At 54.9% G+C, this 27,001-nt stretch overlaps 1 protein-coding gene across 1 annotated transcript; it reads left to right on the top strand.

Moving 5' to 3' along the window:
* The first annotated feature begins 2,471 nt into the window (after positions 1 to 2,471).
* Positions 2,472 to 25,344, top strand: TRIOBP (TRIO and F-actin binding protein). The gene is made up of 22 exons (XM_088165319.1): positions 2,472 to 2,534; positions 3,636 to 3,840; positions 5,168 to 5,301; positions 5,695 to 5,806; positions 6,324 to 6,525; positions 6,929 to 7,280; positions 8,044 to 8,176; positions 8,436 to 9,416; positions 9,679 to 9,774; positions 15,016 to 15,072; positions 15,422 to 15,490; positions 15,924 to 16,013; positions 16,828 to 16,937; positions 17,364 to 17,928; positions 18,527 to 18,637; positions 20,586 to 20,733; positions 21,221 to 21,332; positions 21,807 to 21,966; positions 22,306 to 22,419; positions 22,718 to 22,804; positions 23,681 to 23,838; positions 24,540 to 25,344. The coding sequence occupies exons 2-21, from the start codon at positions 3,727 to 3,729 to the stop codon at positions 23,834 to 23,836; spliced, it is 3,903 nt and encodes a 1,300-aa protein (XP_088021445.1). The 5' UTR covers positions 2,472 to 2,534; positions 3,636 to 3,726; the 3' UTR covers positions 23,837 to 23,838; positions 24,540 to 25,344.
* The last annotated feature ends 1,657 nt before the right edge of the window (positions 25,345 to 27,001 follow it).

Raw genomic sequence — 27,001 nt, 5'->3', positions numbered from 1 at the left:
GGGTGAGCTTACCTATCCATCTATCTCACCTGGGGTTCTTGGGTGTTTCAGAGCTGCAAAAACACAACTCAGGCAAGGCCAAAAGCGTTATGCTGAACTGGACCTCAGCCAAAGTATCCAAGAGGTCCCATGTCTTGTTCTGGTTTGGGAGTTACATACTTTAGAGAGTTCTGTGCTTGGTGGATTTGAGAGGGATGAAGGAGGGAAGGAGAAGGAAGTTCTATTTGGAGAGTATCACACCAAAGGGACTGCAGCTCAAAGCTGGAGGACAGGGTGACATCCTTGGTCTGGATCATACAGCAGCTTTCCCTTCTCTCCAGGACATAGTGCCTTGTGCCGATACCGTGGACAGAAGGTGACCTGTGTGCTTCCATACACGAGGAGTTTGCCCTGGAGCTGGGATGGCCACCGTAAAAGAGCTGTACTATCTGTTTGAGAAATCTGCTGGAGTGTGGAATGTGGATCAGTTGCCTTCCCTAGACTGTAGGCAGCCTGGAATGGTAGCTGGGACAGAGCTGGATGACCTCATTGTATTCTGGATGAGGCGTTAAGAGTGACTTCAGTTTTTGTCATTTTGCTGCCAGGTGATCTAGAAGAATCTTTCAGTTTGCTGTTTCCTTAGCCTAATAACATTTTTGAGCCTTTCTCAAGTGTCAGCTGAAGTCTCCAACAGCCTCTTCCATGCTCTGAAGTCTTTCAGTTCCTGCTATAAAATTAATTTTCAAATTCTAAGAAACCAAAAAAGTGTATGGAAAAACTGAGAAAAGAACTCTTAAGTCCTGTACAGCATTAACCATCAGTATTGTTCAGTACACTATTGATTTCTCCATTTGATTAATTAAAGCTTTATTCTGTAACGTGAATTACTGACTCAGCCCTAGCTTGCTGTTTTTGTTACACACAGGGTATATCGTCAGGCTACCCCTGGATATATTGAAATGAGGATATGAGTTTTCATACGAAAGTTAGTGAGTGAAGTGTTTGCCAGACACATGACAGTTCATTCCAGACTCTGGCTTAAAATTCTTTGCTGCTTCCACATGTTTTCAAGATGGATTTGAGCATTTGGGGTTTTTCCCCCACCCCACCTTAGCTCCTCAGGACGAAGCTTCCAAATGTAAGGTACTTGCAAAATGTAAAGTACTTGCAAAAATCAACTTGTTAGTGCAGTTGGTGCCCCATAAAGAAAAAGCAGAGACCAGCAGCTCTCTTTGAACCTCCTTTTCCACAAGCATTTCACGCGTGGCTCTGTAGCTAGGTCACCTCGGGCACCTGCACATTGCTGTGCACGTGCCCCAGGCTCGCACAGAGATGCAGGGCTTTGACACGGGCTGCCACATTGGGGTTGCCATGCATGATGGTTTTCACTGGCTACACTGCAATTCCACACACATGCACACGCAAAAATATAATTGGGATTACAGAGGATCAAAAGCAGACTGGAAGCCAAAAAGATCAGACAGTTGGGCAAAATTGGAGTGCATCAAAAAGCAGGAAAGGCTGCAGTTGCAGTGCATGAGCTATGTGATAATCAGTGCACTGTAGTTACTGCTTTTGTAGTGTATCAAGCTCAAGGCTGTACTCAATACAGTCACACTGCTGATTCTAGCATTGTGTACCAGAAACGAACTCGAAAAAAATTACTGGGGGAGTGATGAGAATTTTCAGGGACCAAAAGGGAGCTGAATAATTGGTTGTGAGGGGTAGGTAGGTTTGAGGAGTGGATTTCAGATTCAGCCCTTAATGTAAAACAAAAAGTGAAATTGAAATTTTTGTAACTGTCACCAGCATCAGGAAGAGAAGGAGTCTGAATTGTAGAACGAGTAGTGGAGGACAGGTGTTAAGGGCGTTCTGCTAGAAATAGCGAGGGTCAGGCAGGGTTTGTGTTTGGTAGGTAAAGCTCACGTCAGACAAATCTGAGTGTTGTGGGTAGGCATGACCCGGTGTTGGAGCTGTGCTGGAACACGGTGGCGTTTCGCTCTCTCGGTGCTCGCGGGTAAGACCGCTGCTTTGGCATCTGATTCGGCTTCGGGATAACTAACTCTTGGGGTGCTGCCTCCGGGGAGCACAGAGGAAGTCCCTCGGCAAGCGATGAAGCGGTTCCTGGGAGCTGCAGCCTCAAGGGGGGGCTTTCCCAGAGGGGAAGGGCTGGCGGCCGAGCGGCAGCGCTGTGCCGCTGTGCCGCTGCCCGGGCGCACCCCTAGCCCCGGTCCTAGCCCCGGTCTTAGCCCCGGTCTTAGCCCCGGTCCCAGCCCCGGTCCCATCCCAAGCCCCGGCCCCGGCCCCGGCCCCGGCCACAGCTCCGGCCGCTCGATCGCCGCCCGCTGCCCGCGACACGTGTGAGCCCGCGCCCGCGGGCGCCATGGCCGCGCGCCGCCGCCGGCCACTCAGGAGGCGGCATTCAAATCGCTGCCCGGAGGCAGCCAATTAGAGAGGAGGGGGCGGAGCCTCGCTCCCCGCGATTCCCACGGCGAGCTTCATTGAGGGGGGAGCTCGGCGGGCGGCGAGGTGCTGGGAGCCATAGGGAAGCTGAGGTACTGGGGATACTGGGAGGTACTGGGAGCACTGAGCACGGCCGGCTGCATGCATGCCAGAGGCCCTGGGGATCACAGCATTGTCCTGACAGTAGGACCCAGGGGATGTGGGGAGTAATGATTTGCCCATCAGGCAGTGGGGTACGAGGGGCCCCAGCCACGGGTGGCAGTCCATGGGCAGTGGTGGGCAGCGATGTTGGCGTGTTTTGTGCTGCATCCCTGGCAGGGGAGTGCTTAGGCTCCTGTCAAGCATTATGTGTGAACAAGTCAAGCAAACATGCCCCAGTGTGAGAAAGGATGCTGCAAGGCTGGCACCTAGTGCAATTTGCTGTACTGAAAATGAGTGCACTGACAAACAAAAAATACAGCTTTGTTTCTGGCATTGACGTTTACCCCTGGTTGTTTTGGGGAGCAGCCATAGCCGTGATCAGCTGTTCTGACTCAAATGTCCATGTTTATGGCACCAGTGGCATGTTCACATCTGAGATGCTGGTCTGATTTCCTGTCCTTCTGTTGGTGCCTCCTCCGGGGAAATTAGGCAGAACCATCCTGGCTCAGATGACATCCTCAAATCCGAGGACTCACTCTCAAACTCTGCAGGACAGAGAAAGTGATGGTGGGCAGGATGCTTGCAAAAAAACAGAACAGAAATATGATCCAGCTGCCATGCTAGCAATGCTTGTTACCCTTCACAGCAGTCCGTTGTCCTACAGGTCTCAATATTTTAGTAGGATTAACAAGTTTAGGAAGAGTCTAAGCAGATTTCCAAATTTCCTAAGCTGCTTAGAGCCATCCCTTTATGACCAACACAATGAAGAAGAAAGGTTTTGTTTTTGTACCTTTTAAGAGAGAAAGAACATTTCCATCAAACAAAATAGCACGACGTGCACATCATTTCCTCTGTTCACAAGGACTCCCAAACTGAGGAGTGTCAGCAGTCGTTTCAGGGTGCAGTGCCCCTTCTAAAACAGGTCTTTGCTAGAGCACATTCTTTTATTACCCCTATTTATATGGATCACATTGTACCTGGGTTCCCTTTGATTCCAGTATTGACAGTTGGGAGCAGCAAACTTCAGTCTGGAAATAACATTCCTTCCACAGCTTCTTCTGCTGCTGTTCCTTCCTCCTTTTTCTCCTGGCTGGCCCCTGCCAGTAGCCCATCAACCAAAGATCTTCGTTCCTGCTATGCACAATGTCTGGTTCCGTGGATGACATGCCTTGCATGAACTTTGAAGCCAACATATTTGCAAAGAGCCTGTGCCAGCACTGTTTCCGAGCCGCAGGGGCTCACCAGCATGCTGTCCAGGTGAGCTCCTCCATCCCACCTGCCAGCTACGGATACTTCATTAAGGGCCTCTGTTCTATACTGGGACTCCACCTGCCTTTTTAGAGATAGAAATCCCTAAGACAAAGGCTCTGCCAGGATTTCTAGGGGGGGAAAACCTCTATGGGCAGAGAGTCTTTCCAGGCATAGGAGTGCTTAATTTAACTGTGCCAAACCAAAGCTGGGAACCAAGCTTAGCAGGGAAGTGCTGAACATTGGATACAAGGGGCTTGATAGAGCCCGGAAGGAAAAGCAGGGGTGTTGCAGATTCAAAGCTACAAGGAGGGAATTGGAGACTGGCAGAACAGGGACACACCCTGTATTAATCTCTGCTTGATGCTTGCTGGCATTTACAGCTTTGCCTCACCTTAAATATGGTCCTGGTCGATTCCCTGTGGCCTCAGCTGTTGGCTTGGGGCCGGGGCTCAGTTCTGTCCCTGTGACAGCTTCAGCAAGATGTTCCCAGAGGAGAAGGCAGGAGAGGGATAAATCTCATGGCATTTTGGGCTCCAGGTACCTCGATCCAACATGATCCTTTGGGACAGGGCTGGCCACACAAGCTACTTGGCTGTCCCCGACTGGGCTACAGCTGGTTTCATGTTCACAGAGGGTTTCGTGTTGTTTGACGTCCTCCAGGAGCGACTGGCCAAGGATGATGAAATAGTAATGAGCCTCCCTCTCTCTTTCTCGCCCTCTCCCCCTCTCCTCCTGGCCTTGGGCCCTCTAAGGTTACCTCAGCCCTTCACCCTCGATCTGCTCAGAGCTGTCACCTCTGAGCGAATCCTGGTGCGGGTGAGACGCTGGAGGGAAGGCGGCGCAGACAGCCGGCTCCCCGGAGCCTCCCCCACCGCTGCTCGTAAGCCCCGCAGGTAACGGGAGCCAGGGAGGATGCTGAGATGCCTGCAAGCCCTGACAGAGAGAGAGGCAGAGGCTGGGACTACAGCCTTTTCTGCAAAAATCTTCCTTCCTCTTGGCTCCACTGCTTCTCCCTGAGCTATCCTGCTGGTGAGAGAGAGTGGCTACCAGCAGCATCAGTGCCAACATGGGGGGGGCAGTTTCCCTGAACCCTCATCCACACATGAAGTCTTTGGGATGTCTGCAACATTCAGCGTCAAATAGGAGCACGCTGGGCCTCTCTGGCCTCTTGATATAGGAGAAAAATCTCAACGGTGGGCTGAGAGAGATACCAAGAGCCCTGAAGGCCAAACTGCTCTCAGGGGAGGTAGAAGAAGCAGGCATTTCTAAGAGGCAGCCTTCATCCTCATCCTTGGCACGCTGACAGCACTATTGCACCCCTTCTTCCTCGCAGGATCATGCCACGGAGATCACAGGGCGCGATGCCTGCAGCGACGCAGCCCCAGGAGAGCCCTGGGACTCCCTCCATATTTTAGCCCCGCAGTGCGAGGTATACGTGTGTGTGGGCCCGGCGGAGGGCACAGAGCGGTGAGTACCAGCAGGAGCCCTGCAGCTCCAACAAGCCCCTTCGGTGGGAAGAACAGAGGAGGGGGAGCAGGAAGCCAAGCAGGGGGAAATCAGCTGCCTTTTCCCGGATGCTCTGTACACCGGTGCTTGGGAAAAAGAGCTGAGAAACCCCCGTGCCATGCCTTCTAACCATTCCTCTGGGCCATCCTTGGAGAGGTCAGGGGGCCCCTGAAAGAGTCTCCTTCATCCTCATTCCCTCCAGAGCAAGGCTGGTGGTCTAAGGATGGGCTCTGCCAGCCCCCGCCCATCTAGTAGAGAGTGAGTCAGTGTGGCTTGGGCTGCCAGTGCTGTCACTCACCCTTGAGCTCTGCGGGCTGTGCTGACCACCAGCTGTCCTCTCTCCCTGCCCCACAGCTGGCACGAGAGCAGGCGATATCCCCCACTCAGCCCCGGAGCTGAGGGTGAGCACAGAGAAACTGGCACCGACCCCAGCGCCTGTGCCGAAGCCAGCTCCACGCTTGCCAGGGTGAGATGGGGATCTCTTGTGGTTTGGGTTATTTTGGTCTCCCCAGCTCCCTTGGCCCTTCAATGCCACTTTTGCTGGGCCCATTCAGCAGGTTCCTGGGCACACAGACATGTTGAATTTGCCCATCTGCCTTGGGCAGATGGAAGAAGGAGCCCAATCATGTGCAGGGAGGTGGATTTGATGATCCTTATGGATCCCTTAAAACTGAAATATTTTATGATTCTAAGGTTCTGAGATGCAAGGGGGGATCAGCTGAGACTCTGAGTCCCCACAAAGGAGGCTCTCCCCTTAAAGAGCTTACGAGATTTGCTCTTGGATATGCCCATGTGGATTTTTCTGTTTCTTGCCATCACTGGTCTGGGATCATCTTATACTCACACAGCTCCTCTTCTGGTTCCTTTTTACCAGCAGCTTTGGGCTGAATAGGCTGTAAGTTTTCATATGTACTGTTACCTCCTTCCAGCCCACAAAAGCTGCTAGTCCCCATTGCAGAGATCTGCCCTATCTTGTCTCCCAGGAAGGGGACATGACCCGGTTGTGGGACAGTACTTTGGGATCAGGCAAACGGGACATGATGAGCTACTTGGGCCATAAGGAGGAGGTGCGGTCACGAGCCCCACAGGCAGACAGACCCAGGTGGGCTCAGCCTGTTCCCTCTGGATCCTGGGTGAGAACTGAAGCCCAGGGCTTCAGGAAAGAAATCTGTCCACTGAAAGCAGGTACTCTTGGTTTGCTCCTGTGTGAGATCCTTGTTCTGGTTTGCTTTCCACCCAGAGGTCTCTGAGGTTCAAGGCTGATCTCTGTTTAGATTTAGCATCTGTTTATCTAATTCTGGTCCCAGGAAGTGTTCAACACATCCATGGGCACTGTGTGAGAGTCCATCTGTGTGTGCTGACTGTGAACCGTGGGCATCTCGGGTGCTCTCTATCTGCATGGTTTGGCATGCCCTTGGCTCGAAGTGCTGTGTTCCAGTGCTCCCACCCTGCCTCGAGGGAGTCTGGGTTTTATCTCTGCCCTCCTGGACCATTTCTAGCTCTCCTCCGAAGACCTGCTTTGCCGTGGACGTGGTGGCATCCCGCGTCGCTCGCGCCTCCCCCAGTAACGGCCTTCTCCCCGTCCCAGAGCGCCGTCCTGCCAGCCAGAAGCCTGAGGAGAGCTGGCCAAAGCACCGAAAAACTGACCCTCCCTGGGCATCCACCCTGCCGCGTGCCCCAGCGGGCTCCCCTCCGGCCCGCAGTGACCTGCTGGGTGGTGGTGGGCACCTCTCTGGCCCACGGGCTCGGGAGTCCCACGGGCACTCCAGCGCTGGGGGAGCCGAGGGGCGGCACGGGCTGGAGAGGCAGGAGTACACGGTGCTGGCAGACCTGCCCAAGCCCAAACGCCTCAGCCAGCGGGATGCTGTTGACCGCTTTGGCTCCCGGACACTCAGCCCTGGCCGAGTGGAGGTGGAGAGGATATTTGGATGCGAACGCAGGTGAGAAATAACGGGAATCCACAGTGGTCAGAGGCAGGGGATTGCCCTTCTGTGCTGCTGGGGGGCCCCCACCTCTGAATGGCCGTGCTTCAGGGGGAAGGCAGGGCTAGATGGCAGAGCTCAGCTTTCAGCTGTGCTTAAATTTCCCTCAAAGCAAGAGTTGGATCTAGGCTCAGAGCCTCCTTCATTGCGGCAGCTGAGGCTGTTGGAAAGGTGGAGCTAAGATGCACTGCTAGAAGGGAGCAGCCCACCTTCCTCATCCTCACAGGCACCCAGAAGCTGCAGGACATGCTTGAAAGCAGGGCTCCCCATAGTAAAAGGGGAAGGGAAGAGGCGTTCCCCAATCCCAACATCAACAGTTCCCCAGGGATTCCATGTTCACTGTAGGAGCCACTGAGGAAATGATAGGGGATGCCAAAAAGTTCCCAGTAGCTGTTTAGGCTTTAGCTGGAGGAGCAAGAGCAGCTCCAGTACTGGTAGCACAGGGCAGGAGGGGACATAAAGAGGGACTGGGAAAGTATCCTGGGCAAGGGGGTAAAGATGGAGGGAAGGTTGAGGAATAGTGTGAAGAAGACAGGGGTGAGGCAGCAGGATATGAAAGCTGAGGTGGTTAGGTGATAGGGACAGGGAGAGGCTACGGTGCACACAGTGTCTGGGGGCAGGTGGAGGTCTGTGGGGTCAGGCTTAGGTGGAGCAGGGTTTGCAGGGCCTCTGCTTCCAAGCTGAGCAGGGTGGCAGCTGGACCGACTGTGTGTGCCCACAGGAAATCAGAGACGCTGGAAGCCTTCCAGGCTCTGGAGGAGGGCCGTGTGGACCGGCTGGATGGCAAGACGCCGGTGCCACCCAGCAAAGGCCACCTAACTCGGAGGCGGTCCAGCCCCAACCTGCCCAGGGAGGTGAGGCTTGGCTGCACAGCAGGACTTCATCCCAGCTCTGCAAGCTGAGTTCCTTTTTCCTGTCACATTTTCATCTACTTCTCCACATGCTTCTCTCTTTCATTCCCCTTCTCCCTCTTCCCTTTAATCCCAGCTCTCAACTACAACTGCTCTCTGGGGAACCATTTAACCAAATCACCTGCCAGCCCTAATCCTGTCTTGTTCTGCTCATTGGCACTTATTTAAGAGGACTCCCTGCTCTCTCTCCCCTGTGACCCAGAGTCAGCGACTCTCCTGGCAGCTCGAGCAGCGCAGCAGAGACCCCAAGGAGCGCCGGCGTTCCCCCAGCCCAGCTCGGCACCCCGAGAAGGCCAGCAGGACCCGGGGGGACTCCCCACGACCTGCCAGCCCTGGCTGGCTGCTGGAGAGAGGCAGCCGAAGCCCACGCTCTGCAAGCCCAGCCCACAGGTCGGAGAGGAGAGCAGGGGAGCCCGTGAACCCTCCCTGTCGCACTGACAAAAGCTGGAGAAGCCGAGGGGAGCCTGCCCGCCCCCCAAACTCGGACAGGGGCCAAGCCACCTGGCAAGCAGGGGGTATACGGCAAACGCTGGAGAAGAGCCAAGGGAATTCCCTGCACTCCACGGGTGCTGGGAAGAGCTCAGATAATGTCAGACTGAGCCGGGCAGGGCCACCACCATGGGCCCTCAGTCCTGGGAGACGTACAGAGAGCACGAGGAAAAGCCAAAAGGAGATCTCCCCTCCCAGCTTGGTGCGGGGGACAGAGAGGCAGCGAGTGAAGCCAGGGGAGCCGCTGCACCTTGCAGGGCCCAGGAAGCCACTTGAATGCGGCTGGCAGAGCCTCCGGGAAAAGCTGACATCCTCCCAACCTGGAAAAGGCACCAGCAGTGACTGCAAAGGCCGAGGCAAGCCCCTGCGCCCCACAAGCCCAACACGAGCACTGGAGCAGGACTGGAGGGGCCGGGGAGATGCTCACCAAGCACAAGTGTGGGAGAAGGACTGGAAGCGCCAAGAGACGCCCGTGTGCCATGCAGATGTGATGCGCCAGCTGGAAAGGGACTGGAAAAACCCTGCTAGATGTCTGGATGTGGGACTACGGTCAGATGACAGCTGGAAAAGGCCTGGGAGTCCAGCACAGCATCTGGAAGAGGACTGGAAGGGTCGTGAGCACACACGAGATACACACAGCCCTGAGAAGCCATTGGAAACTGACTGGGGGAACAAGAGTCTTCTCATTTACCATGTGAGTAGGGCAGGAGCCAGAGGTGATGGGGGACCCTGCAAGCCCTAAAATTGATAAGCACAGACTGGGTGGGTCCCCCGGGTTGCACCCTGATTCCCTTGGATCCTCTGCTTCTCCAGGGAAACTGTACTGCCTGCCTGGCACTGGGAGGAGGGAAGATGCTTTCTTCCCTGGCCCACGCCAGGAGACAGATGCTCGGATCTGGGAAACTGAGGTGAGGACTAAACCCCAATGGCTTCAGCTCCTGCTTTCTCCCCTGCAGCCCCAGCTGGGTGGAAGCACCTTCCCACTGCAAAGCAGCACTGGCTCCTCAGGAAGCCCACAGCCACATTTGAATGCCAGTAAGAAACGCAACAAGGTAGGGGCCCGGCCCTGGGAATTGTGAGGAAGGGCAGCTGCCCTTCTCTGGGGGTCACTGTGGGCAGGACTTAGGTCTCCAGCACTTGATCTGGGCAGGTCCAGCATGGTGCTGCCTTTCCATGATGTCCTGAACACCATGCTCACTAGCACTCCCCTTCACTTTGTCCTTCACCCATTTCTCAAGTGGGGAAACTGAGGCACGGAGCCTTTTCATAAATCCAGAGAAGGGCAAATAGTGGACCTGGGACTAAAATCTCAGTACAGCTACTTTCCTTTGCTTTATTATTGGCCAGTGCTGTGATGGCACAGAGGGTTTTACAGGGATGAAGTGGGCTTTAGTGGTGTGAAATAAGATACAGTGTATTGTGTTGGTGTTCCTACAAAATGGCATTGCAGTAGCTATGGAGGGCTGCAGAAAGTATTCTGGAAGCCTGTGTAGCAGGCAGCTGCACACAAGTTTCTGCCTCTGTCTCCCACTGTGCACATCAGTCACCTCAGCCAGGTCATCCTCTGCTAGGACCTGGCTTTGTTCTTTATACAAGGACAAACTGCAGCCAGGAAAGATGCTGTCAAAGGCCTCTGAAACTCGAAACGGGTGACATTCTTTCCTTCACTTCCCTGCATCAGGCCAGAGAGGAGCCCAAAGCCCTGAACTCACCCTGTACAACTGGGCCAGATAGCTCCACCTGTGCCAGGTTTCTTTCTGTGCCAGCACTGAGCTCTGGCACCTTCCCTTTGCCTTGCAGCAAGAAGCATCACTTTGGTGTGATTGCACAGTACAGCCTGGCATTTTGTGATGTGCAGTCCCTCTTCCCTTTTCCTTTGGAACCCTCTCTAGCAATTCCCTTTCCTGAGGACAGCTGGCGTGGATTCCCAGGGGCACCAGGAGTCTCCCCATGACCTCCTACCACCCCTGCCACGAGCCCAGAGAGGTTCAGTTGGTTGGATAAAACCGAGCAACTCCTGGAGCTAAGGCGAGGACTCCATTGTGTGCACTGCTGAAAATCTCTGCCTGCGCAAAATCCCAGCCTGAGAGCAAACCCTGCCTGAGTAAGGGCAGGGCTCCTGGCAGTCCCTTCCTGGGGCAGCAGCGCCTGAACCCGTCCCTCCCAGAGCTTCACCTTTCCCGGGCCAGCGGGGCGGGAAGGGGACACGACTCAGCCCCAGCATCTCTCCCGTCCCGTCCCGCCCGCAGCGCTCCGGGGCCACCGCCCCTTTCCGTGAGGACCGGCGGCCTCGCCCGCCCCGGCGGCTCCATTGGCTGCGGGCGGTCGGGGCGGTGGCGGCGGCTGCCATTGGCCTGCCCGGGTCCTCCCAGGAAGTTCTGGGGGGAGGAAAGAAAAGTTTTTTGGGGTGGTTTTCTTTTTCCCCCCTCCTTTCCTTTTCCTTTTTTTTTTTTTTTTTTTCCTTTGGAAAAAAAAAAAAAGAAGGAAAGCGGCGCGCGGGGATCGCGGGGCGGGCGGCGAAGCGGGCATGGTGGGGCTGCGGAAGCCGCCCGGGCGCTGAAGCCGCCCCGCCGCCCTGGCTGCCAGCGCCCGGCCCCGCCGCGACCCCGGCCCCGGCCCCGGCGGCCGCGGAGCCCCCGCCATGACGGTGAGTCGGGACTTGGGATCGGGACTTGGCGGGCGATGATCGCGGGGACTCCTTCCCCGGAGCCCGGGGGACAGTGCGGGGCTGGGAGGGGGCGGGGGACCCCAGCTGTCAGCCGCCGCCTCCGGGGTCCCTGCGCTCCGGGGCTCTCGGGAGCCGCCGCTCCCTGGGGGACTCTGGCCCCGGGACTCCAGGCTGTGGCGGTTCTTCCTTGGCTCCCTTCCCTATCACCACTGGGGTCCCCCCAGAACTCCCCGTGGCCGCTGCGGCCCCGGTGGGCACCACCCCACCCCGATAGGAATGAGCGTGGACCGGGCTGAGAACAGGCCAGCTCAGCGCACCTATGACCGCAATCGGATGCGAAATTGGCGTCCCCGCGGGCGTGGGGAGCTCCTGCTCGCTGTGGGAAACAGATGCGGTTTGGGGCAGGGAGCATCCCACCCCTGGGGCGAGCCTTCCCTGGCACGGGCGGGTGCCGGCCGAGAGCGGGGTAATGGAGGTGACAGGCTGGGCTGTGCCGCCGGCGCTTCGCACGGGCGCGCTGGGAAAGGAGAGCCCGTCCCCCGCTGCTCTTCTTACTGAGCGTGTAGATTCGGGAGCTGCATGAGTGCTTCAGCCTGGGAGTGATTTTACTTTCACCTAGCTGAGCTGGAGCGGTTTTGCTTTGTGTTTTGGCCTGGGGCCCACGCCTGATGAAGCGGGTTCCCTTTTTAGAGGAGAGGAGACATTGTGCGTTCCGCGGGGCTTGAGCGCCCCTTGCACCGTCTCCCGGAGGTGAGAGGAAGCAGTGCCCCAAAACCTGCAGTGCTGAGGAGCTTTCGGGAAGAGCAGGAGGCACGGTGATGACAAGGCCTGGTGATGAAAGGGCACACCTGACTGTCCTGCTCGGACACTGAGCTTTCTCAGCCTTCCACAGCCTCTTCTCCACTTCTCCATGCTGGCGCCTCAATACCACCCAGGAGCCATTCCTTTGCTCCCACCCTGTCCCTTTTCCTTCTTTGGTGTTTACATTCTTCGGATACTTACATACTGTTATCACCTTCCCTGTAGCCCTTCTTCAACCAGAGCAGGCAGCTGCCGCTCCTTAACCTGCTGTTGCAAGCCAGTCTTTCCAGATATCACCTATGTCCCCAGCTACCTGAGGCCCCCTCCAGTGCCTCTACCTGGCCAGCTGTGGGGCTGAACATAAAACTCTGAGGGGTATGGATGCTAATGGGCAAAATCACTGCCACCACCTCCCAAGCCATCTGCAGCCGCGAGCTGCAGGGCCATGCATTTTGCTGGGGGTGCATCCTGCCACATCATTGCATCTCTGGCACCCGGATCTCTCCCAGCAGCTCGGCTTTCCTGGATGTTTCCTCCTCCCACTGCTGGGCCGTTTCCTCTGGATGAGGGGCTCTATTTGAGCCCCGTGCTCATCTCTGATGGTATCCTGAGCTTTTCATGCTGGGTGAGGAGACTGGATTTGGTTGTGGGGAAGTGAAGAAAAGTCGCTTTAAGCACTGTATCAACTGAAGCCTCAACTTATGGTACTGACCCCGCTCTGACAAGAATAGTTCAAAGACAATTCTGTAGAGCTGCAGCTCCCTGTTTAGGGCTGGCAGGGAAAGCAGAAACCCTGTGCAGCTTGCCTGCTTGGGAAAAGCCCTCCAGGGGGATTTTCTGGCCCCAGCATTGCATTGGGGGCAGCAGTTCTGGCAGGACTTCGTGGCAGTTTTTCCAGCAGCATGCGTCCTGTTAATATTAATTATTTTGGCACCTAATGCTTTGGGATTGTAAATCCTCAATAAGATGAGACCCAGCTGATCTGTATGACAGCCCCACTCTCTCCCTATATTGTTTTTCTGCCTCCATGGAGCCTTCCCATCTCTCTCTCTTCTGTTGAGTGCACGTGTGTCCCAGGAGGGGGGTGTTTGTACTTTGATGTTTTGTCTCCTTTCCTTCCCTCTTACCACTCTGAATTCAGAGCTGGAGCTTAAGTCACCAGACTGGAAGGAATAACGGGAAAAAGGGTGGAGCTGCTGCCACAGAGAAATAGTTGATTTTTGGGGTGCTTTATCAAAGCAGCAGTGGAGCCACCACAAATCAGTGTTGATGGGGATGCATAAATCCCATTTGTCTCCTAACTGCCAGCAGTGCCTGTCACCTCAGTGGGAGGTGAGGTTTGGGAGCCCCCCGTGTCCTTTTGCTCTGGTTTCCCTGCCTTCCCAGGGAGCTCGGGACTGCCGGATGCTTCTGGCCAGGCCTGAAGCTGTAGCAGGCGGTGACCTCCCCTTGGCAGGACTCCTTACTCCTGCCTGAACCAATAGCCAGAGCGCCAGGGTGGGCCGGCACATACTCAGCTCTTGCCTCCCCATAACCTTGGGTGTAACCCACGAGCAGCAGCTCAGGGAGATGAAAGCAGGGAAAGGCTTGGCCTGGCTGTACAGCCAGGGAGCTGGGCTTGTGGGGAATCTGTGGTTGGCCACTGGGCTTTTTCAGGGGATGTGGAGTGGCCATCGGCTTGCTGAGCCACCTCTATCTCACCAGCTCCATCTCAGCTGGTGGTTGTGACACGTGGGGACTGCTGGTGGCTTCCACAGGACTGGCAGGTCTGGTGCTGGACCTCTGGGAGGTCCAGCTCTGGTACCGCCTCTGCCTGGTTCGGCTGCTGAAGAAAGGGCAGGCTGGAAAGCTGACTTCCATGGGAGAAGAGGTGTTGGACTGAATTCTTTGATGGTGCAACTTCCTGGGAACCAGCAGGGGTGGGAGGAGGGACCAGCTCGAGCCTGTTTGGCTGAGGGCAAAGCTAGGGAGAGAGGTTCCCCTGAGTCAGCTCTCTGGTGCTCCACCTTGGGAAGAAGATAAACTGGTTGGGATGCTGCACCAACGATATGAGGTTAGGAGGAGGCAGAGAGTGCGTGGAAACTTATTTGTGGCACAGTCTGGGTGAAATTCTCTTCATCCTTATCTTCTGTAGCTGTGGCTGGGCAGAGGGCAGGCTCTGTAGTGGGAGGGAGCAGAAAGAGCTGGGTAAGAGAAAATTCCTCAGAATCTCAGAGAGAGTTGAACCTTGGAGGGAGAGGGGAGATGATCAAGCACTGACTTCATCTTTACCCTGGGGCACTTCGTTTAAAGTCAACGTGTTTTCACAGCTGTTGAATTGCCTCCTGTAGGTTTTTGGTGAGAGCTGAGCTACTGTATTTTTAAGTGATTGGTGGTGAAGTTACAAGAGGGACTAACTCTGAGGCATGGACGGCCAGGGTTGGGACAAGGCGTGTCTGGTTCTTTGTGGCTTTGCCTCCATCTCTGAGGCAAGCCCCGTTGGTGGTGGTGGAGCACTCCCTTGTGCCCACTCTCCTTGTCCCTGCCTCCCCCTCTCTGAACAAATACCTCTGAGGCACCTTGTGGAAACCTCTTTGCTGCATATTTTTCTTTACTTTTTAAAAACCTCTTCCCTTATCTCCTGCTTCCTCTTACAGGAATGACTGCCTGCTGCTGAGAACTATGCCCAGCTTTCTTTTGCCATAGGGTCTCATAGCCCCATGAGTTTCCTAAAAGGCTATTCCCATTTTTGTTCTGCCACAGGGGGACTCACCTTCCACCCCCTGTCATGGAAAGCCCTTTTGTGGATCACTCTAAGACAGTAATTCTCTGTTTGGTTTTCCAGCCGGATCTTCTCAATTTCAAGAAGGGATGGATGTCCATCCTGGACGAGCCAGGAGAGGTAAGCCTCAGATGAGAGTCTGCCTCTTCCCCTATCCCCTGCTGTTATAGAACCCCGGTGAGCCAGCTGATTTCCTTCCTCCTTGCTTACTGAGGTCTCTCCTGCCGTTTAAGGCAATGGGAAACTTTTGGTGGAGGTGCCTCGCTCTGTGTGTGGACACAGAGGATCATGGAGTGCCTGTCTCCCAGCTGAGGGTCACGAGGGGGATCTGGGAGGGAGGAGGGGGAAGAGAAGGCCAAGAGGTCATAGTGCAGAGTGTCCCTCCTTGTTCCTACGCTTTCCCTGGTAACTGCCTATCCATTTCCCTCCTGTCTTTTCCCTTCCCTCCCCCTGCCTGATGCGCCTGCAGTGGAAGAAACATTGGTTCGTGCTGACCGACTCGAGCCTGAGGTATTACCGAGACTCAAACGCAGAGGAGGTAAGCATGGCCAGCCTTTTGCCAGCCCTTTCTTCCTTCCTGGCCAGGGGGAGAGGAGTACTGGCTCTCTGGAGCCAGGAGCTCTGGCGTGACCAGGGACAAGCACCATGTCCTCCTGAAGGATGGCAGAGCTGCCAAGTTGCTCTTTGTCAAGGGGTGATGAGGAGGATGAAGGCAGGGTGGCAAGGTCTAGGGGGACTGTCAGTGGTGGGAGGTGGGGAGAAGGGCTGGTCCTGTGGCTGGGTATCTGGGATGCTCTCCATCCATGCTGCTGGCAGCCCTTGGGCTAGAAGAGGCCATGCTGTGCTGGGGAGCTGAGCCTGGTTCCCAAAGAGCTGAGCCTGGCTCCCAGGGAACTGTGGGATGAAGGCAGAGGTGGCCTTTTTCAAAGCTGGCTGAGCACTGATGTCCTAGCGGGTGGCTGTGCTTGCAGGCTGATGACCTTGACGGAGAAATCGACCTCCGGTCCTGCACGGATGTGACAGAGTTTGCGGTGCAGCGCAACTACGGCTTCCAGATACACGTGAGTGTCTGGCACCAAGGGACACGGGCTGGAAATCTGTGCTCCCTCCCTGTGCCCAGATGCTGAGAGGCAATTCATACAGATCTTGTGCCAGCATGGTGGCCCCAGGCTTTTTTTTTGACATATGAGTGACAGTGCTCTGGGACATCAGGGCTGCCTGCCCGCAAAGGAAGGAAGGAGGAGGAGGAGGCTTTACAGGGCTGGCTGAAGGCTATACTGGAGGCAGTCCAGGAACCAAGCTAAATGCCAGGCGTGTCTAAGTGACATGTTGGCCAGGGCAACTTTTCCACAGCTGCAGGGGCAGGTGGTGAGCACTGCAGATCTTGATGTAACCTGGCTGACCATGCTCTGAGTGACAGCCTGTGCCCTGGATCCAGCCCTAGTACAGTTCTGTCCTTGGCTATTTGTTGTAGCAGCAGGAGGTAGCTGCTAAGGCAGCATGAGAAATGGTATTTCCGTGTGTGTGCAGGGATGGGTACTTCATGGTCAGGATTTCCCTGTGCCCTGCTGCTGTACACCAGTTCTGGCACCAGAACAGCTGGATTGCACCAGTACATGTTTGGCCCAGTGTGCCAGCAGGGTTTCTTTTGCCTTTGCTTGGAGATGGTCTCATGAAGGATCCCCCTCATACAAACACCCCTACCAACTCTTCTCTCTCACCGCTCCACCTGTTCCCAAGAGCCTGAGACAGAGGGTGGCTTTTCTAACAGCCCAGAGCTGGTGTATGTGAGTGATTGTGGGTCTCAGGGAGCAAGAGGGAGCTGCTGCACATCCACTGGGTGCTGAGAGGGCCTCTGTCACCTCCCTGTTACAGACAAAGGATGCCGTATTCACCCTGTCAGCGATGACCTCTGGCATCCGACGCAACTGGATCGAGGCCCTGAGGAAGAATGTGCGCCCAGTCACTGCTCCAGACGTCACCAAGTAAGAGCTGCCCAGTGCTGCTTGTCCTCTTCTCCCTTGCTGTCCCTCTACCCTGACTGGCAGGGCAAGGAAGGCTCCTCTGGAAATCTCACCACTCCCAGATCAGCCCTGCCTTCTGCCCCTTCTGAAAGTGGTTTGGTTACACCAGGCAGTGACGAGGCTTGAGAACCTGCATTTTGGCTCACCACATAAGTTTATACTGATTTCTCCACCAGCATAGCTGGAACCAGGGTGGATCCTTGCTGCCTGGTGGAGAAATCCATTTCCCTGAGGGATGGGATGCTACAGGCCCAGCTCCGTGCTCAGGGTGGGGTTTTGTAAGGCTGGGCTGAGTGAGGATCTGAGCTTTGAGCAGTTGGCAGTGCCTCTGCTGTCATCCTTTCCCACATGGTGCGTCTCCTTCACCAGTTCCCGCTCTGCTTTCAGACTCCCTGACTGTGACAAGGAGAACTTCCGTAACTCTGTTCCCCAGAAAGGCTCACTCCGGACGGAGGAGCAGCAGCGGCCGGGCTCCAGCTCTGAGGGGAACTCAAAGGGAAGTCACTGGAAGGCGGATGGGCAGCGCCATGCCTTTGACTATGTGGAGCTGTCTCCCTTGCCACAAGACCCTGGAAATCAGGGGTCCTTGCAGAGGACGAAAGGGAGCTTGAGGATCTCCGACCGAACTGCCAAGTATGAGGAGCTGGAGCGGGATCTGGCCATCCGTTCAGAGGAGAGGCGGAAATGGTTCGAGACCCCCGATGGCAGGGTCCCAAACAGCGATGGCCCTTCCCAAACAGCAGGAGACCCTTCCCGCAAGGCCGGGGAGCAGGACCTCCCCACTCCTCCACTTTCGGAGGACCAACGGATTCGTCTGAACGAGGAGATAGAGAAGAAGTGGCTGGAGCTGGAGCGCCTGCCCTTGAAGGACTTGCGACGGGTGCCCTTGACAACATTGCTGAACCAGAGCAAGGGGGGCCAGGGAGACACCAATGAGGCACTGAAAAAGGAGGTAAGAGCATCCCTCCTCTCTGAAACTGGGATTCTGGTGGCCCCTTAATGTGGTACTTGGCTACAGGAGGCTCTGCACGAGAGCAAGGCAGAGCGCAGGGAGATGTTTGTTCTTTCTGGCTCCTCGAGTGCATGGAAGCTTTTGGAACCTTGTAATGCAAGGCTAGAGGCCAGCTCTCACACATCTGCAGAGGTCCCCAGAGCATGTTTTGGTCCGGGATAATTTATTTGGTGGTACTATTTGTGTGGAATCTATGTTTCCTGAGAGGACATTCACAGCCTTTCTTCTCTGGCTATTCCCAAGCCTGCAAGCACTTCATCTGCCAGCCTTTGAAAGAAGCTATGCAGTGGTGGTTTCCTCCAGCATGGATCCCCTCTGAAAGCTAGGATGTCTCTTCCCTTCCTTACTGTCACTAACCTGGCTGGGGCTGGCTTTGCCAGTTTGGTCTCTTGGCAGACTGCCGGGGAAGCAGAGGCCTCCATTGGCCGTGTGTTGTCCTCCCCATCCCTAAGCCCAGGGTTTGGATGTGGCACGTTGGTCAGGCCACGGCACTTTTCCACCCTTGGGTGAAGATCTTTCTCTGTCCTCCCTGGCACAGATCCAGTCACTGCGGGCACAGCTGGAGTCCTGCCGGGCCAGAAATGAGAGCCTTCGGGAGGCAGCGAAGTCCCAGGGGGACAGCCATGTGCCCCGGGGGTACATCTCACAGGTGAGTAGAGTGCCAGACCCAGGGCTTGGAGTCACTCCCAGTACCAAACTGGGAAATGCTGGTATGCAGCTTATTGCTGAGCAGGTATCGCTAATCATTGGGTTGCCATGGGGACCCTAACTGAGCTCATTTGTAATCAATGTTAATTACATAAAGGCTGGTGCATGTTGCCTGGCCTTAAAGAGGCCAGGGTTATAAAGGGAGAGAAGAATAATTTGGGGTGAGGTGCAGGAGCTGTATCCTGCTTTGCATGTGGGTACAATGCTGTCCTGGCCTACGGGGGTGAGCCATCCCCCAGCTTAGGAGTGGGTCAGCAGCTTCCTGCTGAGCCTCTGGTCGTTCTTTGGTGGTTTGCTGCTCACCACATGTGGTTCTTGCTAACTGGGGCTCCCGTGAGTCTTGTTATAAGCAGTCACTCAGTCAGTCCCTGGGGACAGCCCAAGCCCTGAAGGTCACTTTGACAGCACAGCCCATTCATTTGCTGGGACAGCACGTGGGAGAGCCAGCAAAGCAGAATTTGCTCTTGCTTCCTCTCACTTCTCTTTGTTTATTTATTTTCCCCTCTCATGGACTCGTCCAAAGCAAGCAGGGTCACATCCCGCAGGGATTTCCTGTGTGGAGGCTGCTGTTCAACCATACAGTGGGGTTTTTAGGATGGGCCTTATGTGTTGGAAGATACCGGGGCAGAGGGGGTTGGCAGGGCAGGAAGTTGGGGCTGGTGAAGTCTGTTCCACAGGGCTGGCCATACCTAGCACAGATAAAGAAACCCACAAGCCCTGTAGCACCCAGCCCAGACACTTACCAGTCTCAGTGTTATCGTGATTTAATATTTACAGCTTACAGGCCTGTTTATGGTCAAAAAAAAGGGGCAAAAGCAGTGGGGAGGAACTTCCTTATCTTCCTAGTAACTTGCCTCAAAAAGTCAGCATTTCACATCTGAGGCCAAACTTGGCCTTTCCCCAAAGGATTCAGTCTCTCTGTCTGCCATGGGTTGCAGCTGATCTGTGGATAGATCACATTGATTCCTCCCCTTTTCCACTGTTGTTCTGTGAAGCTTCCCTCATCACAGCAGAGAGCAGTAGCCAGGGAGGATTTGCATTCACACAACATGTTCCAGTGTCTTTTGTATGAGCCTTAGTCCTTAGTGGGGAAGGAATGGGATGGCAAGGAGCTCCCAGCTCCAGCTAGGAGCTGCTGATGTCTTTGAGGCCCAGGCTGTTAATCATAATGGCATGATTTGTTGATGAAAAAATCCTTCCTGCGAGGCTCAGGGAGGGGCTGCCGGCATCTAGAGGGGTAGCGAAGGCATAGTGCCGAGGTGGGAACCTCTTTGCTTTGTTCTAACTCGAGTTAACCATAGCACTCAGCATAGAAAGAACCATCCCCTTGGTCTCAGAACCATCAGAAATGAGGGAGAGCTGTGTGAAGAGGATCCCTAACCATTAGGCTGTGGGGGGGGGCTCTTTGGCAGCCTCCATCGTGTCACAGGGTAGGGCGGGGTGTCACTTTTCAGGAGAGGAGGCTCAGTTTTCATTGATTCCAGGGGATGCTGCTTCATTTAAAAGGCAGATACTGAGATGCAGTTCCCACTGTTGATCTCTTCCAGCCAGGCAGTGCAGCCTGATGTAGGGTTGGGACTGTGGTATCGGGCATGCTATTCCCAGCTCTTGGACCAAGAGGGATGTCCCTGTCTTACTGCTTTAGTTTTAAGAGCTAGAGCAACGTTCTTCTTCTGTAAAGCACAAAGGGGGGTTGCAAGATGTGTGTCCTTGTCAAATGGTTGTGTTCAGTGATTAAAGTGCTACCTCACTTTAAGAAGGAAAAGACCCTCCTGGGAAGTAGTCACACTTCTTTCAAAATGTCTCTGGACTTGCACCCAGGTGTCTGTCCTGGCCCAAGCCCTCTCTTCTTCTCTCCTGGTCTCTCACACCTTTCCTCCTCACAACAGGAGGCCTGTGAGCGCAGCCTGGCTGAGATGGAGTCATCCCACCAGCAAGTGATGGAGGAGCTGCAGAGGCACCACCAGCGGGAGCTGGAGCGGCTGCGGCAGGAGAAGGAGCGACTCCTGGCAGAGGAGGCAGCAGCAACAGCAGCAGGTAGGAGCAAACACCAAGCTGGGTCCCTCCTGCCTCTTCCCAGTGTCACTTGCCAGAAGCCAGTTGTCCCAGGCATCTGGAGCCACGCTGTTGACTGTAGTGGTGTGAGGCTGGCACTCCTTGGAGCACAAGCTTTGGTGCTTCTCGCTCCTGTGGCCCTGGTGGAAATGGGGTGGTAAAGATACTGAAGGAAATGGGGTCATGCCTCTGTGGATGGCTGGGAGGGGACCAGCACTTTCTTGTCGGTGTGCAAGGCAGAAGTGGTAGAGAGCTCCCACAGTTAGCACTCCTGTGTTAGTCTCCTTGGCAGCATGATGATCCTGGAGTGCAGAGATGGTGGGGAATACCCTGAGGGAAGAAGGGAAAGAGGGACAAACCGCAGAGATGGGTCTGGGAACCTGCAGTGGCAAGAGCTTAGGCAGTTCTCTGTGTTTTCCATGAAGCTGGCACAGCCTGATTCCCCATTTCTCATTGTCCCCCTCTGCAGCCATTGAAGCACTGAAGAAAGCCCATCGGGAGGAAATGAATAAGGAGCTGGGCAGGACACGGAGCTTCCAGCAATGCAGCTCGCTCCCAGAAGCCCTTCAGAAGCAGCACCAGTAAGAAAGCATCTCTCTCACTCCCTTTGTCTGATGATGCCGCCTTGTGCCACTGTCACCACACCCATCTGCAGCTCTAGCCCTGAGCTTTTCCTCCTGCCACTTCCCCAGCTCCTTCCTCAGAGCAAGTGGGTGCCCAGTAGTGGCTCCCAGGGCTGCTGCAGCTGTAGGGCAGAGAGGTTTTTCCCCTGCTTGGCTCTTTGTCCTATGGCACCTCCCTCATACCTATAACTATTTCCCCTCTATTTTTTTTATGGAAACCTCCTCCATTTCTTCTGCATGGCTTGGAGCTCCAAGAAGCACCACGCTCATGTGCAGAAGCGTGGGAGCTGAAGCTCAAGTTCACAGGGAACATTGTCTTGTGCAAATGACTGACGTGGGCAGAGGCTGGCCATGGCAAGGAGGAAGGCACTGCCAGGGGCCAGGAGCTGGCAAGGGTTTTGGGGCAGTGATGAGCTGGTGCCTCTTTGGCAGGTTGGACGTGGAGTCACTGAAGCGGGAACTGCAGGTGCTTTCTGAGCAGTATTCCCAAAAGTGCCTGGAAATCGGGGAGCTCACCCAGAAGGCAGAAGAGCGGGAGCAGATATTGGAGCGCTGTCAGCGGGAGGGGAAGGACCTCCTCCAGAAAAATCAGGCAAGAGAAGGGCTTTCCTGCCAGCAGAGAGGAGCACCGGAGCATGTTCCTCCCTCACACAGCGCAGCCCCTCTCTTAAAATTCCCCTATTTGTTCATATTTCTTCCCTTCTGAGATTTTATCATCAGAAAGAAAAAGATTGATAGTTAGAGGTTATCTTAACCGTGGCTTAAATATGGTGAGTGTATTGTGCTGGATATAGATGCTGCCATTGCCTATGGACGGGGGGGTTATAGCATGGTCTCTAAGCTGAGCAAGGGCTGCCATGAAGATGGAATGGTCAGGACAGTAAGAGATCTGTGCCATGGCTACTCTGACGTCCTTTGGCTTTGCCTGCAGGAGCTGCAAACCCGCCTCTCGGATGAGATCGGGAAGCTGCGAAGCTTTATTTCATCGCGGGGCTCTGGGGACCGCGCGTCGCACAACAATGAGCGGAGTTCCTGCGAGCTGGAGGTACGGGGGTGCCCCTGGCTGCCCTGCTGCCTCCATCCCCGCCCCTCCCAGGGGTCTTCTCCTCCTGATGGCTTTGGCTTGGAGCAAGCGGGAGGGAGTTGATGAATGGAGTGGTGCAGGAAGCAGAACGCAAGCCTCCCCTCCGCTGCTTTCTCAGGCTGCTTGCGCCGTTTCCTGCCCCAGCCCTTCTGGCCCTTCCTTCCTTTTCCACCGCCGCGCTTGCGCCAGGGCCTGCCGGCCTTTCCGAGGCGGTGGCTCTTGAGTCACCCCTGGTTCCTCTCCCCCTTCTCTGGCCCAGGTGCTGCTGCGAGTGAAGGAGAATGAGCTCCAGTACGTAAAGAAGGAGGTGCAGTGCCTCCGGGAGGAGCTGCAGATGATGCAAAAGGTCGGTGTTTTCTGAGAGCAATTGGAAAAGAGCAAGAGAGGGAAGGGAGGGAAGCAGCAGGGCTGCATATCAGCAGAGTTTGATGGGATGCTCAAGACAAACCCTCTTGTTACATGTGCTGCTTGTCCTTGCTGACTGCACAGCACAAAGCAGCTCAAAGAGCACGGACTGGCATAGACTGACCTTGAGCAAGAGAAGAGTCACAGAGACTGAGCTGCTGCTTTCCCCAGATACATGCACACATAAGCATGGACAAGACAGGAGGCCGCCTTCTGCAAGTGGGAAACCTGGATGAAGGCTGCCTGGCATTCTGCTTCCCCTAGTCTTCCCCTCTCTGAGTGGATGTGTTTCCTTGGCACCGTTTCTGGGTGTGCTGCTCCCTCCACTGGCAGCAGCTCCTTCAGAGGAATTTTCAAAAGCCCCTGCCAAAGGGCAACCCAAAAGAGGCTTTGGAATTCAGTGATGCTCTAGGAATTTATAAATTACTCACATAAGTTTTTGGCCATACAAGCAGCTGCACCCAGCTCTCTCAGTGGCTTGCATTCCTGGTGGGGTTATGTTTCCCATATGGCTGTCCCACATGCACACAAGCCATGGTAAAGCCCACATCACCTCCTCAACCTGATGCTGCAGATCCCCGCTGCTGTGGGATCAGTGTCTCTGCGTTCTTCACTGGCCTGGTGTTTGCAAAATGATACCTCCATGCTTCTCTTCTGAGTGGTTTCTGCCTGGCCCAGATTGGGATGGGCTGCAAACCCAGGGCTAGCTCTCCCCTCCTCATCTGCTGGCTCTTCTGCTAGGCTCCCCTTGCTGCCACCCTCCTTAAAATCAGCCTGTCTGATGCAACCTGTCTGACCCCTCTCCCTCCCCTGGCAGGACAAGAGATTTGCCTCAGGGAAATACCAAGATGTTTATGCCGAGCTGAATCACATTAAGGTGCGCTCGGAGCGAGAGATCGAGCAGCTGAAGGAGCACCTGCGCCTGGCCATGGCGGCTCTGCAGGAGAGGGAGTCGCTGTGCAACAGCAAGTAACGGTGAGCCTGGGGTGCTGGGGCATCCCCAGTGGGGGCAGGTGGCTGAGACTGGCTGCTGCAGGGGCGTGGGAGCTGCCAGTTTCTCTTGCTCCACTCAGTTGTGAAACTTTAGGCTTAAACTCATCCTTCTCTGCTTCTCACATCCTCTTGGCCTGGCCCACTGGCTCTCCCGTTGTGCCTGATGTTCTCCCGAGGGCCCCAGGCCCCTTTTCATGGTGCTCTTGATGCAGCCAGCACCAATTGCTGCTCAACCAGGCTGCTTATGGGAGGCAGGCGAATGCTGGCCATCGCCCCGTGGCTTGGGTGACAGCGTGGGTAGTTACACATTCCCTGTGCAGGCAGTGTTTCTGCTCCCTTCACCTTTGAAGTGGTTTCCCTATTGCAGCACAATACTTTTAGGTCTGCATCAAGCAGGTCCGACTAGACCCAGCCCTTCTCACACACTCACCTGCGGGCATTTCTGCTACAGATGGTGGGAGAGGAGCAGGGTGACAGGAAAGAGAGCATCCTATTGTCCAGAATGCTTCTGCTTCTTGCTTGGATTGCGGTCACCCTGCTCCACCAGTGCTTGCTGACGGGTGCTGAGATGAGCGGGTCTGTAGCAGAGCACCAGACAGCCATCTCCCCAGGGAGCTGGAGGGATGGCATTTCTGTGCTCACTGGAATCTTTCTAAACCATTTCTGGTTTTGTCTTTCTCTAGGTCTGCTCTACGTTTATCTGTTCTTGTTTTGTATTTGCTCAATTCCTCACTTGTGGGGAGAGGGAGGTTGAATCCCCATCCGTCACCACCTTGGTGAGGAATCCCACACACCCCCAACCTCCTCACTCCACTCCCAAAGCTTTTTTGATGAACCCTTTTTGCCTGCATACCTGAGCACGTTGTTTGGACTGGCTCCTTACATGCACCTTCTTCAGGATTTTATATGTGAAAATTATATTTTATAGAGGAATTTTTTCCCCCATGGAAAGGTGGAGAAGAGGAGGAGGAAAACTTTTACTACATCACCAGCATTTTTCTAACCTGAAAAAGAGAACCTGGTTTTTCTCCCTTTTCTAGCCACATTTCTCCTGGCCACACAGAGCCACCTTTGGCACATATTCCCTCTCTTCCAAATGTCTCCACGGTCCCCCGGGATGTATGGCAAGGACCATGCTCCCCCTCCCCATGCCACCCCCAGGGACCTGCAGAGAAGACATGCAAGCCATAGGAGGGAGCCACTGGGGCAACCTGCCATGGATGTGCTTGCCCGAGACGGTTGAAAGAGGACACCTTGGCAAGAGTCCGCATGACTGAGCTCTCTCTCCGTGACTGCCCTTTTGGCTCCTGTGCGAACCTGAATTGGCAGGAGCCCAGAGCCACGGGGCTTCTCCTTTCTGGGGAAGAAGAGCTGTGAGGCTGCTACTGCACCCACCCGAGCCAACCTCCCCAAGGTGGCAGCTGCTGCTGCTCCGCTGTGCCCTTCAACTTTTAACTTAATAAAATCTTCCCCTTTCGCTGAGAAAAATGTGTTCCTTGAGAAGAAAGCTTGCCATGTGGCCCTAATCCAGTGGTGAGAGGAGGGGGTGTGTGTGTGTATGTGTCATTTTTCAAGGTTTTGGTTTATACTGACCAGTTGCTTCCTTTCTTCAGGATTTGGTAAGGGAAAGCAGCAAGAGCACCCCTGGCCAGAGAGTGAGAGGAGCCTTGCAGTGCTGTTATCCAGCAGCTTGCCCCACCTTTGGGTTTGAGGGGGAAAATAATCTGCTTCACTGCACTGCTCCCAAAATTCCACGTGGATCCTGAGCCTCGCAGAGGAAGAGCTGAGCCTGGGCTGCATTAGTAAATCCAGTTTTGGAAGGGCACATGGCACTGCAAATTGCTGCCAGAGTAAACAGTATATGGATATCGTGATAGAGATCTTAAATGCTTTCCTCCTCCTGTTTTTTTGTGTGAAGCACGTTGCTTTTTTGTCAGGATGGAGAACCTGGGGGTGACTACTATTCATTCAATATAAAAAGGAGCTGTTGTTCTACAGAGGGGGTGCTGGCAATTATGGAAGAGGTCTAATTGTGGTCACATGCTGGCGCTGGAGGCAGCATCTGAAGAAGGAAAGACAAAGGGATCGCAGAGGATTCTTGGATGGAGGTGACAGATGTGTTGGCTGAGAGACTGGAGTACTGTGAGACCTGGGGATGGAAGCAGGGTGTAAGAATGTGGTGGCAGCTGAAATGAGGGGTATTAGGGTGGCACTCTTTCACTCAGGATGCGATCACCTTGCCGTGGTATTGGCATCCCCTAGGGCAAGAGAGTGCAGGCTTACCCTTCCCTTGGGAAGGGCTGCAGAGACTACGTCGGTAAGGCAGATCACTTTGTTAGTCACAAATTCTGGTAAAATTGGGTTGCAGATTTTAGTCACGTGCACAAGGCCCTTGGGCAACCCAGTGGATGGTGCAAGAGTCCAAGCAATGATCTCAGCTCCCTACTGCGCCTGTCAAGCGCCAGGGCTTGCTGTTAATGGTTTTTGTCTCCCGCCTCTGGCCTCAAAACCCTTCTGTCCCTGTGCTGCCCAAGGTCCAGGCTTTTCCCTCTGCCTCCCAGCAGGACATGGCTGTTGCCATCGAGTCTGGAATGGGGCGAGCATTTGGCATTTGAGGGGCTGGGATGGCAAGAGGTAAAAGAACAACTCAGGGCAGCTGTTTTCAGGCTGCAGAGCTTGGTCTTGCCATGGGATTTTATAGGAGCTAAAAGAGGAGGAGAAAAAAAGGGTTTGGGGCATAGTGTTGTGGGCCATGTGTGTTTTTTAGAAAAAATACCCACTCAGACAACAGTCTGCATAGTTGTACTCCTGGGGGAGGAAACTCCCAAAAGTGGGACACTGGGCACAAGCAGAGAATAATCAAGGGGTGAACTGCACGCTGCTCTTTGCACAGTGCTCAGCACTCTGCTCACCGCCCCCCCCCCGCCACCTTCCCTGAAGAGCTTGGTATCTTGTGTTTGGGTTGGTTTGTTGGGTGGTGTGTTGTTTTTTTCTGCCTTTCTGACGGGGACTGCTCAGCCCGATAAATGTGTGGCGTAAGCACAGGCGAAATGTGTGTGCTCCTGACATGTGATGGAGCTGCCCCTCCTTGAGGCTCTGTGTCTGCAGATCAGCCCCCAGCAGGGTAGGGTCATCCCCTCATCCT

Source organism: Sturnus vulgaris, chromosome 5 (assembly GCF_052056855.1).
Source record: "Sturnus vulgaris isolate bStuVul1 chromosome 5, bStuVul1.hap1, whole genome shotgun sequence".
Taxonomy (NCBI): Eukaryota; Metazoa; Chordata; class Aves; order Passeriformes; family Sturnidae; genus Sturnus; species Sturnus vulgaris.
Note: the sequence above shows the minus strand (reverse complement) of the source record. Positions and strands in the feature narration are given on the sequence as shown.

What these genes read in the sequence shown, in the direction of transcription:
- TRIOBP (XM_088165319.1), top strand. Translation starts at nt 3,727, where the DNA reads ATGTCTGGTTCCGTGGATGACATGCCTTGCATGAACTTTGAAGCCAAC. An exon ending in GCCCCAACCTGCCCAGGGAG is followed by an intron (nt 8,177 to 8,435) that starts GTGAGGCTTGGC and finishes CCTGTGACCCAG; the next exon opens with AGTCAGCGACTCTCCTGGCA. An exon ending in GAGACTCAAACGCAGAGGAG is followed by an intron (nt 15,491 to 15,923) that starts GTAAGCATGGCC and finishes CTGTGCTTGCAG; the next exon opens with GCTGATGACCTTGACGGAGA.